This window comes from Lytechinus pictus, chromosome 2 (genome assembly GCF_037042905.1).
Source record: "Lytechinus pictus isolate F3 Inbred chromosome 2, Lp3.0, whole genome shotgun sequence".
NCBI classification, from domain to species: domain Eukaryota; kingdom Metazoa; phylum Echinodermata; class Echinoidea; order Temnopleuroida; family Toxopneustidae; genus Lytechinus; species Lytechinus pictus.
Window position 1 is genome coordinate 6,189,900 of NC_087246.1, and position 12,781 is coordinate 6,202,680.

Sequence of the window (12,781 nt, forward strand, 5' to 3'; positions counted from 1 at the left end):
GACGAAAAGCAGGATCACTGTTTTCTGTGAAATTTTGCTTGGAAGAAGAAATCAATTTTGTAAGATCTTAAAACTCAGTTTCTGTTATGTCCCTTTCTTCCTAAATTAATCAAATTAGTGCAGTATGCCTGAGCATAGCTCAAATGAAAGCTCAAGTTGAAGCAATTTATTTGTCCAAAGTGCTAAAAGTTGAAAAATTTACTTCTTATGATGGATCTTCAACTTGGCAATGTTTCTTCTAAATGTCAGGCATAGCAGTACATCTCTCAAATTGATCTCAATAGATGCTGCTTGTCTTTTGTGAGCTCAACCTACAGTACATGCACGCAGTGTCAAATGCAGATACATTTTCTCATGATGCGCATAGAGTTAGGAAGGAGACAAGCTGCACCTGAGAAATAATTGGGAAAATACAAAGAATTTGTACAAACTATATTGGGAGTTGCAGGAACCTGTCATTATGTTGCAACATTGCCAATTTGAAGCTCATCATTGAAAGCACATTCAGACTTTACTTTGTAATTGATTTTCATGGGAATAAAAGAAAAAGATTGCTCCTCCTATTTCTGTTTTCATTAAAAGGATACACCGGGCTGGGAATATTTATATCTAAATAAATAGAGTAAAATTCGCAGAGCAAAATGCTGAAAATTTCATCAAAATCGGATAACAAATAACAAAGTTATTGAATTTTAAAAACTTGCATTATTCTGGTGAAACATGTCTTCATGAATATTCATTAGGTGGTCTGATGATATCACATTCCCACTTTTTCTTTTCTTTTGTTATTACATGAAATCATAATTGTTTCAGTTTTTCATAAATGTGTAAATGATGTGTCTCCATAATGATGAAATAAGTTGCAGCAATACATTAATAATGCACTTAATCAGTTGTCAATCCATAGTTTTTTGTTCTTGGTAGAAAATTTTTGAATAAACCTAATTTCATATAATAAAATAAAAAATGGGGATATGACATCATCAGCCCACCTAATTAATATTCATGAAGACATGACGAGAACTGTTTCACCGGAATAATGCAAATCTTTAAAATTCAATAACTTCATCATTTGTTATCCGATTTTGTTCAAATTTTCAGCATTTTGCTCTGTGAATATTACTCTATCTATTTAGATATACATACCTTCAGCCTGGAGCATCCCTTTAATAGTAAACTTTTGCCCAGAGTTTCATTCTCCTTTAACTTGATAAATATTTGTACTTAGTTGCATAGGTATTTTGAACCATCAGTGTGCTAGATATCATTAAATTTGGTTAGTATTATTCAGTGAGAGAGAGAGAGAGATAATCAGAGAAAGATAGACAAATAGAGTGAGAAATAAAGTTTAATACTTGATTTCTCCTTTTCCCTCTTTTCATAACCATGTGCCGAATATTATTGAGGGAAATAGCTCAATGAATCGTCACTGAACTTGAACAAATATATCAAAATATAAAATATTCGTATTAAAATGGATTGTTCATGGTGCCCCCCAGGGTGGATTCCGCCAAATTAGACACAATAGCTTGAGAGGCCGACTATTGTGCGAAAACAATAAGGCCCTTGAAATGGTATTGTGTTCTACCCATAGAGGTGGATCCACCTCAGCGGTTCAACCTGGCTAGATCCTTCACTGGAGGCCCCCACCCCAAGATTTCCTTTGATACGTTGGAATGAGAAAAGGAGACTGCTGTGTGGTTAGCAGGTGTCCCAAAAGTTTGATTTCCCAGTTCAAGATCACCGAATCGTAAACAAATCTTATATTAGGTGTTATGGGTTCATTACTATTTACCTCTCAGGGTTTTTTTTTTCATCATGACTCTTAATACGATTTTCAGAGATGGAGATAAGTAAAAGGGGAGAGCGAGAGAGAGAGAGAAAGAAATAGAAGGGAGAGACCAAGGAGGAGAGAGAGAAATCCACATTTTTTAAGGATTATTTTCTGCTCACTTTCTCATATTTGATATTGGCTAAACAAAACTGCCTTTATAATCATCACAGTAGATCTAAAATATCAGTTTTGAATAATTAAATGATTTGGAATAATATTGTTATAGTTATATCTAATCATTATTTGCATCAAAGGGGAAGTTCACCCCGAAGAAAAGTTTGTTTTAAAAATTTACCAGAAAAAATAGTTTAAAAAAAAACATTGGTAAAAGTTTGAGAAAAACCCATCAAAGATTAAAAAGTTTAGAGCTTGATTTTTCTTTATTTGTGAGTGAGAGTTGGGTCCCGTAACACAAAGCTTACCGATGAATAGTAAATATGAGGGAAGACTTCTCATTGGTTCTTGGCAGTGGCGTAACTACGGGGGGGCATGGGGGGCACGTGCCCCCCCAATCGGCTGACCAAAAAAAAAAAACGGGGAAAAGGAGAAAAAGAGGGAGAAAGGAAGAGGAACGTAGTGGCAAAAAAGAAATTATTATTCATTATAATTGTATATTGTATTATAATCATGTTATGTTATATTACATAGGAAACATTTTTATCATAACTTTATGAAACATAATTTGCTCAGGGTCCATGTCTTCATTGTTCCCGGTGCTCGTATTGTCTGTTTAAAGAGATATAAACCTGTTGTTCGAAAACCTCCCGTTTTCAAGTCAATATATATACACCAAATATATTATTGTTTTATGTAGTGACATATGCTTCTTTTTCATGACTACTTAAAGTGATTGCCCCATGTTAAGGTCTTAATATAAAACATTTCCTCTCCGTGATTACGATCGCTTCAGTGGATTGGTGAGATATGTCTGCTCTCCATGAATTTCTAAAATCAGTGCTTGAAATGTCCCCTTTTCTGATCTGAATATCCAAAATTTTCAGCTCGCGCTTCGCGCTCGCATCATTTGGTTAGTGAAATACGTATGGTCTTAGTGAATTCCTACAAACAAGCCTTAGACTGCCCCGCTTCAGGTCTGAATTATCTAAATTTTCAGCTCGCGCTTCGCGCTCGCAATATTTGATTAGTGAGATGCGTATGATAACATTGACTACAAAAAGTGCTTCATGTGTTCAGATGTAATTCTAACAAAATCAGTAAGCGCTTGGCACTCGCATTACATGACTATGGTGAGATATGTATACTATTAAGAGATTCCTAAAATATAGTCCTTAAGATCTCCCTGTTTGGGATCAATATATACAAAAATTTCGGCTCGCGCTTCGCGCTCGCATTGTTTAGCAAGACAGGTACGTATCATGATTACAAAATTCGATTATAAAGTCCTTTTTTAGGTCTGAATATCAAAAATTTTCAGCTCGCGCTTCGCGCTCGCATTATTTGATTGCTGAGATGCGTATGTTATTCATGATTACAATGACTGCAAGTGCTTCCTTAAAATGTCTCTATTAGGTCAGTATACTTGACAACTTAGCGCGCTTCGCGCGATCACTATATAAGTGACTCAAACATTTTGCTGGTGCCCCCCCCCAATGCCGTGACCCACGGTACGCCACTGGTTCTTGGTCAGTAGTTTGCGCCAAATGCGCATATAATTTTAATTTTAATTGGTCAAATCATTTTGCGATTAATCGCTAATCTTTGTGTTACGGAGCCCAATTTCCCCATATAAAAGGCGGGTGTGAAATAAATCCCCTTTAAGTCTTTTGCTTTTTCTTTTCTTGACGTTGTTGACTTACATAACTCGTTCAGGGTAATCACTACTGTGTATCTTGAGAGGGGGAAGGAGTATATACCCGGGCACCACATCTGGTTTGAAAATAAAGACGGTAAAACAAGCAAGAGCCAAAAATTTCCCGGTCATATCATGGTATGAACAGGCGTAATGGTGTGATGAGGCAACGATTTTGAGAGGGCCAGATATTGCGTATCGGGCAGAATTTATCTTTAAAAAAAAAAAGTTGTGAGCGAGCGAGCAAAATTTTTGAAATTTTTAATACAAAAATCAAATTTTGTGATAGATTTTGACATGATATCCAGAAAATAATATATTTCACTTTTCTCTCTTTCCATTCCTTTTTTTGTGTGGTCTGTACGCCACTGTGAAAGGGATTCTTTCCGGCAGTAGCGTGAAGAGTACAAAAGAAGAGGGGCGCAGTATGGCGTATGTGCTAAAAAGCTGCTCAAAATAAGTCCCGAGCGAGCGAAGCGAACGAGAAAAAAATCACCTCTTCATGAGAATCTAGCTTTGAGATATTTTTTGACATTATATTCAGTAAACAAAATCATATCCTACACTTTTCCTTTGCTTTTCTTTCCTCCTTTTTTTTTTTGTTCTTGTTTGTAGAACTTTTGGGGGCCATGGCCCAACCCTTCCATACTCATATACGGCAGTGCTATGCGGTTGGGGTCCGGGGCGGAGCCCCCGGAACTTCTTGATATCAAAGCCATTTAAACCTCGCATATTGCCGCTATTTTAAATCAAATCGCGGGTATTATATATACAGAATATAGCTTTTACATAACACATTTATTCAAACCAGTTGCGCGTAATGAACCAAATATTTTGAGGGAGCAAAACATAGCAATGTGGGAAAATTTGTAAAAAGTCGCCAGCGAGCAAAGCGAGCTGGGAAAAAAATGCCTATTGAAATTAAATTATAATTATGTGATAGATTTTTCCATAATATTCAGCAAATAAAACATTTTATTGTTTCCATTCATTTCATTATACGTTGTCTCCTATAATTTCTAAGTTCCTCTGGGGTGTGGAACCAAGACTCCCCCCCCCCCCGGCGCGCCTGTACGCCAGTGATTGAACGTAAAGATTAGTGTAGGGAGGGTCCCTATAACGGGGGGGGGGGGGTGTTTAAGCCATTTGAAGGTTATAGATGAAGAGCCCCTACTGCGCAGGGTCTGGGGCAAGCCCATATATCTTATTTGCATAAAATTTAAAAGGCTTATAGCACAATGTTGTATGCTGTCCTGCTGTCCATCTTCCTTTCCGCTTTTTTATTTTCAATCCTCGGCAGCCCGGTCGTGTTATTAAGTTATTTTTTTCTTGTCCCTTTTCTTTGTTTCCCTATTTAGTTTTTTACTAATTCCATTCTACCTTCGTTTCCCGTTATTGTTTGCCACTTTGTCATCTTTTAATTTATTTCCCATCATGCTATTGCATTACATAGGCCTATTTCGGAATGATTTGTGCTTTCTCAAATGTTCTTCTTTCGTTCCTTTTCCCTCTTTCCTTCCTTTTCCATTAATTTTTTTTTCTCGATTTTTTCCCCTTTTCCTTTCCTCTTCCCCTTTCTTTCTCCCTCCCTTTTCTCTTTTTCCCGCTTGTTTTATTTTCCCGGTGAAATCCGCCAGGGGGGGGGGGTGGGCAGCTTGCCCCCCGCCTGTATCATGATTGAGATATTTGTTCACTCAGTAGAAAGCAAAGTTAATGTAATATTACACATGACAAAATGAAAACATAATGTATATCTTCTTTCGTATCACAGAACACATTTTTTTTTTATTAATGATCTCCTCACTGCAGTTACACACGTTGCATTTTACAGAAGTAAATAATGTAGTTTTCCTCCTCTCATTTCGTTTGTACTTTTCTCAATCAACCCATCATCCGATGTGAAACAAAATTTAGGGAATTCTATGGTAACTATGGAAACCGTTATGATGATAAACAGTAATATTCACGAGAGAAAGGATTAAACGCCATGCATCAATAATGTTCACTAAATAGAATATTCAGAAATGATATAAAAAGAATGATTTTACGAAAATAACTAATCGTAAGATTGCGAGTTCTATACTGCCCCCCTATCGCCCTGTTATAAACAATTCTTCTCGAAGGCATAACATAATCTTTACTATATGTTTACATGATACAGTTTTAAAACAAAACAGGAAAGAAAAAAATCAATTCGCGCATAACATAAATAACTTGTACACACATAAAATATATATTCAGAAATAGCTTTTGCTTTTTACATATATATAAAACAATAAAAAAAAAATCACTAAGGAAAATAAATGAAAAAGAAATAAAGTTGTCAATTTCCTCAGAGAATAAAAATACAAGTAACTTTTAAAAGAGAAATAAAACAGAATTACAAAACAAAGAACCAGATTTTCAGCAAATGAAAATGATCACAAAATATAAAATATATCTATCAACTGAACCAAGAAGAAGACTAGAATGTGAACTCACAAATGTTTGATGTATCATATATGATGCTGGACGAGACATTCACTGCCAATATACACTTTTTGAAATCTCCCCAAATAAATATTTTTTTGACTATTGCAATTTCAACGATTGGACATTCACTTAAAAAAAATACGAATTGATAAATAGAATTGCAAATATTGATTTAAATCTACGATTGTTATAAGAGCAATAAAGAAAACGAAAATTGAACTTTGTAAAATGTAGGATGGGAGGAGACAATCTCTGGAGTCTGAAATTAATGAAATTCTTTCTTAGGAAGTGGTTTAAAATCTCGTAAGCCACGAGAGCGAATGTAGTAACGACATCTCTAGATATAATAACTCGACATCATATACAAATTCAAAGTCAAAATACACAACGTAGCTGTACCTTTGCCATATTGTTCATGGTATTATTATTGTGAAGTATGTTTAGAAAAAGAACCTCTTCCGTGTTTGTGGCAAACATTGAAAAAGTGAACATAATATTACTACTACAGGTTAAAAAATTGATTCTCAAAAAATGTTTGTTTTTTCATTAATAGTAGATCAGAAGGGCGTGGTAAAACCCCGTCATATACGTGGTGTACCAAATTGAAAAACAGAAAAAGACTTCAAATCTTCAACAAGGAAAAAAAAACCTTCTGCCATAACCTCACGCTGTACCGTTTTCCTAAATCAGCTAACATACTTACTTCTACACGTACGTATCTTGATACAAATCTATTTACAAGTAGCTCAACATAATATATTTGTATTATGTTTGTGATAATTTGATGATTTACCAGAAATTTACTCCCTATTTCTAAACCTATAAAGATATATACTACAATAATTATTATTTTTTTGATAATTCATGTGATATAATTTGTACATATCATCTTCCTACTTTAAACATATATCATGAAATGTATGAATAACATCGAAAAACACGCAATAATGTTGGTCCATTTCCCTTTATAAACACTTTATGAAATGAACATTTTGAATAGAGATTAAATCCAAGAACAAGCCAACCAGAATAAGCACTCCAATTTCCTAAAGAAAATAATGTCATTGATCATTATTTCAATGTTCTTGAAAGACGCGAAATTGATCATTGTTCCACTATTCAATGCTCCGAGGACCAAGGTGTGGTCCCTATGTAGCAAGATTTACAATCAACAGTAACTTTAAAACAACGATTCTGACTGGTTTATAGTGGGTATGTAGAACAATAAGCACATGTAGCAATGATTTTGATTGGACATTAACTTTTCACCATTGATTCCAAACATTTGTGTTCCGAAGCTCTGGTCTTCAATTCAATTCACATTAATTTTCAGATGAAGGGTTGAAATGGTGTCAGTAGTTTTGGTGTCACAAAAAAAACAGCCAAGAAAAAATCAATTATCGTAGCGTCTGCCACTATACATGCGTAATGAAAGTTATTGCAGATGAGGAAAATAAGTAAAATTTAGTGAAGTCTGCAGTTTTTATAATCTGCAATAATTCCTCCATATCCCCTCATATTGAATTGATTTGATACATGGGGTATGATAATGGAAGAAGACTGCCCCATTTGTGTTTAATTCACTGGAGCACAAATCCAACCCAATCCAAAAAAAAAATGAAAATTTGGTATAGGACCTTTTCATAAAAGCTGATATTTCGTGTCTGTAAGATAAAACACGGCTGAGAAGTTGGCTATTATATTTCTGAGTTGGAGAGACATTTCTTCGTCATTCTTGATTGGCCCTGTTATTCAGAGTATTTTCTATAAAAGGGAAATATCGTGCTAAAAACATTTTCTTTCAGAGGTATTATTTAAAAACAAACTACAATATTATAGATGTAATTCCACGGCAAAATGAAAATAAAAAGTTACATCAATAAGTATAGTAACAATACAGAAATATAATCATGATTGTATATAAAATGACAATGTTAAATATTGATATAAGTCCCGATTATAATATAGGATTATAATGAAGTATACCAAATTTGAAATTAATTATGATCTTCAAAGACATCTTGATATAGCCTCCTTATTTGATCACCCTATAAAACATGAAAAAGCACTCATTGTAATATTATTCAATGAATATTGCACTTCATTGCTAATTATGAATCCCAATAACAAATTAACTCTGACTATGACATCACTGTCTTTAAAACTCTGCCGAGTACATTACAATATTAAATAAAAGGCAATAATACGTAATATGACACATAAATACATGAATTTAAAAAATCCATAGAATATTTAAATAACGAGAGTTTGTTTAAAACTATTTACACTGGATACATATATATTTTATGATCATAAAGTTTGTTCGTATCACTTATTTACTAATAACGCCTATAATACAACTATCCAGTCACCGCAAATAAAACAACATTTCGACTATCATAATTTCAGAAGCACATATATCATGTTTATATACAATTATTAAAGTTCTAATTACCTCATTTTGTCTTATGAATTATCTCAAACCATTTCACTTTTCTGTTCATTTTTCTTTTTACTTGTTGCCAAGTGCTAACAGATCGATGCATTTCAATTCGACAATCTTTATTATAATCAATCTTGCAAATCGTTACGCAAAAAAAAAGAATACCATCGAAATAACAATTGGTAGAACATTTTAAGATGGCTTATTTGCATGATTAACATTTACTACTTTTAAACGATAATTATCATGTTTGAATATAATACATTCGTCCTTAAATTACTTTCGCCATCTTCATTGTAATTGTGTTTGCCTATCCATTTACTTTTCTACAAGATATAATAAATTTATCACATTTTACAGCCGCCGGAAAATTTCACATCGTCAAAGTTTTAGCTGCTATACCCACCAATAATTCCAGCTATTTATATGATAACACTCTACAGTCAAACGCAATCAATAATACATCGATATAAATTTGTAATCTCTTCGTTTTTCTGAATAATTATTTGATTATAAGCAGGAAAAAAAAACACTTATAAAATCCATATACAATTTTAATAGTTTGATCAGACAATGTACAATGTCTTTGTATGTTACACACTAACACCGAAAACAACGAGAAATTAAAAGGAGGAAGGGTGGGGGCACGTGCTAGAAGTGAGTTATCAAAAAGGCATTCCATTACATGTGCAAACATAGTAACTCAGGTTTTAGAAAACACAAGAAACTCATTAGTATTTCCAAACTCACATTAGACAGTTCGTTAGGATGCCAAACATGCAACTATCATACAAACACCATCACGTACTTAAATGTCTATGATATTGCATGTGCACTGATAATAACTCTCTTGCCCAAGATGTAACGATATAGTCCAGAAAAGTATCATCCCAAACATATGAATTTAGAGTCAAAATTTAGGATGCCGTCTTTTTGTTGTTGTTGTTGCTCGTCACGCTGATTGAAATCAAGTAGGACTGTTCTGTCATTGCATAATCTGACCCAAAGTCAAAAGTAAAATACATTTACAAGAGCTTCGATTGATGATGTAACTATATACCGCCCTTCACAAAAATGAGTCTCGTAAAGGCGAGTCATGAATTCAAAATTTGACGCCGATCCCAAATCAAATTTAAAATCAGTCGACATAAAATAGCTTCGCAAATTTAACATAGTTATATTGACGTATCACTGTCGTATGCAAATGAGTTTAAAATAATCTCCTTTCAAAATTGACAGCGAATGTTTTAATCAGAAATCCAGCTGATGCGGTCTTTGAATTTTCAGTGCTTGGCGGCGTTCCCGTTCGGTATGCCTCCTTCGCTGAGGTTGTCCATATCCTTCCTACAAAGTTACCAAAATGATGCGTTACATTATGTAATATCAACAAATTATTTAGAATCAGGGGCAGTGAAACAGAATAGGGAGGGGTTTGTTATTAGAGTGCCTAAAAGAAGAGGGTGAATGAGAATAATGTAGAAATAAGAAAAAAACTTCAATTTCAAAATATCTTCTGGCATATACCATGCACTGACAGTCTTTCAGACATTACCTTCATTGTACAGTAAAAACGTTGTTTAAGATTTTATACAACGCTGTTTACTATATGAACCTAACAGTAGTTGTTTAACAGTTTAAACAATCATGTTTAATTTATTGAATATAAGATATTGAAAATTAAACTTTGTTGTTTAAGATTTTAAACACTTGTTTAAACTGTTTAAACAATTACTGTAAGGTTCATATAGTAAACAGCGTTGTATAAACATTTTAAACAGCGTTTTTACTGTGTGGGGAAAAAGAGCAAAGAGGATATAAATCATTTTTTGCCAATTATCTTCGCTGTCTGAAACTTGTCAAGGGGCTCTGAAACTTGTCAAGGGGCTCGAGAAACGTTGTTTTGAATAAATGGAATAAGTGACCATATATATATTCGGAAAAAATCTCCCAATTGAAATATGAAAAAACTAAGTAACGACCCCAATGATAACCTTTCAAGCTGGTTCATTGCCATGATTGCTTACGATTCAAATTTGGACACAACAATCAAATTCTTCCACAGATGTACTAAAATTGTATTACATTTTCATACAACTACACGGGTTTTCATCAAGCAACTCATAGGTTATACCCGCGTGATCTCTTTATTTTACTAAATACGTACACAAAGATGCCTGGAATTTCCCACTTAAATTAATGAGAATTCGACATAAAGTGACAAATATTTACTCCAGACAAGGCAACTGAAGTTTAAAAAAAGGAAGTTAAAACATATATATATTATATTTATGACATACTTCCACCCGACAAAAACAATGTAATTAGCATATGTTGTGTTCAATATTAAAAAAGCATGTTTGCAGTGCTGGTGAAATGAAATACATATGTGAAGCTGAAGCTATCTATAACAAAGGAATGCTCTGAGCAAATCATAAATTTGAGGGGTAAGCCATAATGCAAAAAAATGAATTTCCCCTCAAATCATCTATTGATCAGAGCAGTCTGGTGCCACTGAAAGGTAAATTCCCTCCCAATTTCATAATGAATAAATGGGCGACAGATCTAGAAAAAGAAATATCATTCCCCCTTGTGTCATGGCCGTTCGCATAGGGGGGGGGGGGCGGCAGAGGGGCAGTTTCCCCCACAAAAGTTTTTAAAACTTAAATAAAAGTTACTGAAAATTTTCAAAAAATTCACCAAAAACAATGCACGAAATCCTATGATTTCACTTAAAAAATGCAATAGCGCCCCAATGACCACCTTGGCCACTTTGCTCCCTCGCTTTCGAGTTTTTTTCCGAAAAAAAGTTAACGCGTCCTGCCCCCCCCCCCACCCATCAAACAAATTCTACGTACGGCCATGTCCCTTGTCCATGGTTATCCAGAAAATTATCCAACAAATTTTGGTCTATTCAAAATTTGCGTTCATTAATCGAAAGACAATTAAGAGGGGTGCCTTTCAACCCCCATCTTCAAACAAAACTTACTGTAATGCAATCAATATTATGAGAAAAAAATGATGAATTAATGTCGGTGGAAGAATGGTATAACAAAAACATGCATATAAAAATGAACACTTATTCCACAAATAGATACATGTTTTGAAGTGACAAACCAGATCAAAATGTTTTTTTTTAATATATACACAACAAAAAAAGTAAGTCCCCCCTTAAATAAACATCCATAATTTCCGAACCAATGCGAGTTTTTAATATATATTTTTACATGAGCGTGTAGGTAATTTTATAAGCTACCCTCTGAGTAAATGTCCTGGACGTATTTTATGTCATGCTTCAGTGAGCACCGTCAGAAGGCAAAATTGTCACTTTTCAAAAGTCACAAGCCAAATATCATGATTTTGATCCCACTTTATTGGAACGAATTCCACATTCTCATCATGAAAAATAGTCAGGTTTGCAAAAGGTACTTTCTAAAAGACGATACAAGGTTTTTGCTAAATTTCACGGTTGAATAAACACAAGTTAGAATTTTCTATAAGTGGATTTTTTAAGACATTTCTATCGATAAAAATGATCGAATATGAAGACAATTATTTTTGGGAAAAGTATCCTCAACAGTATTCATCGTTTCACGGATCAATGAACGCAAAAAATACGAATTTCAAATATCATAGGCAAGTATTGTTTCATTTTGGTAACTGAAATGATCTTTCCTCAACTTTTTTTGTTATGTTCATGACCAATTAACATGCTTTAATGATTCAAATGCGTTTAATTAAACATTCACGCTTGAATGAACATGTGGAATGCGATTAGTTCTTTTTTACGTGATTGGAAAAAAATGCAAGTGCTAACTATGGATATTTGTCACAAACCTCCTTGCATCGTTCATTTGATTTGATTTTTATGAAAACCCCGATGTCTAATGCTTCAGTGAGCACACAATATAAACGAATTATGAAAATGAGAAGAAAGTTTAAGGCCTTGGCCCCACTCTGTGCCATACCGAAAGATTATTTTGGTGTGCGCGCCTTTTGGATAGTGTTAATCTAAAGCTATGTGCGAAGTTTCATGAAAAAATTGTTGGCAGAAGTAACAAAAACCGTCAATGAAACAAACCCTTAACCCTCATTTCATTTTTGTTAAAATTTTGACTTCCTCTCTCATAGACATTGTGTACACTATTGGTGCATATGTTTAAGAATAAGTGACCCCTTATTCAATATGGTGGAACTTTTTTTCAAGGCTGTCTTTAGCAATGTC

At 34.0% G+C, this 12,781-nt stretch overlaps 1 protein-coding gene across 4 annotated transcripts in view; it reads right to left on the reverse strand.

Moving 5' to 3' along the window:
• Nucleotides 1-5,405: 5,405 nt before the first annotated feature.
• LOC129254933 (nitric oxide synthase 1-like) overlaps nucleotides 5,406-12,781 on the reverse strand; it is a 63,537-nt gene continuing 56,161 nt past the window's right edge. For all 4 annotated transcript variants that reach the window (XM_064108096.1, XM_064108094.1, XM_064108095.1 and 1 more), the window contains one exon: nucleotides 5,406-9,903. In XM_064108096.1, the coding sequence (XP_063964166.1) occupies nucleotides 9,843-9,903 (61 nt within the window). In that variant the 3' untranslated portion in view covers nucleotides 5,406-9,842. The remainder of the gene's footprint in view (nucleotides 9,904-12,781) is intronic.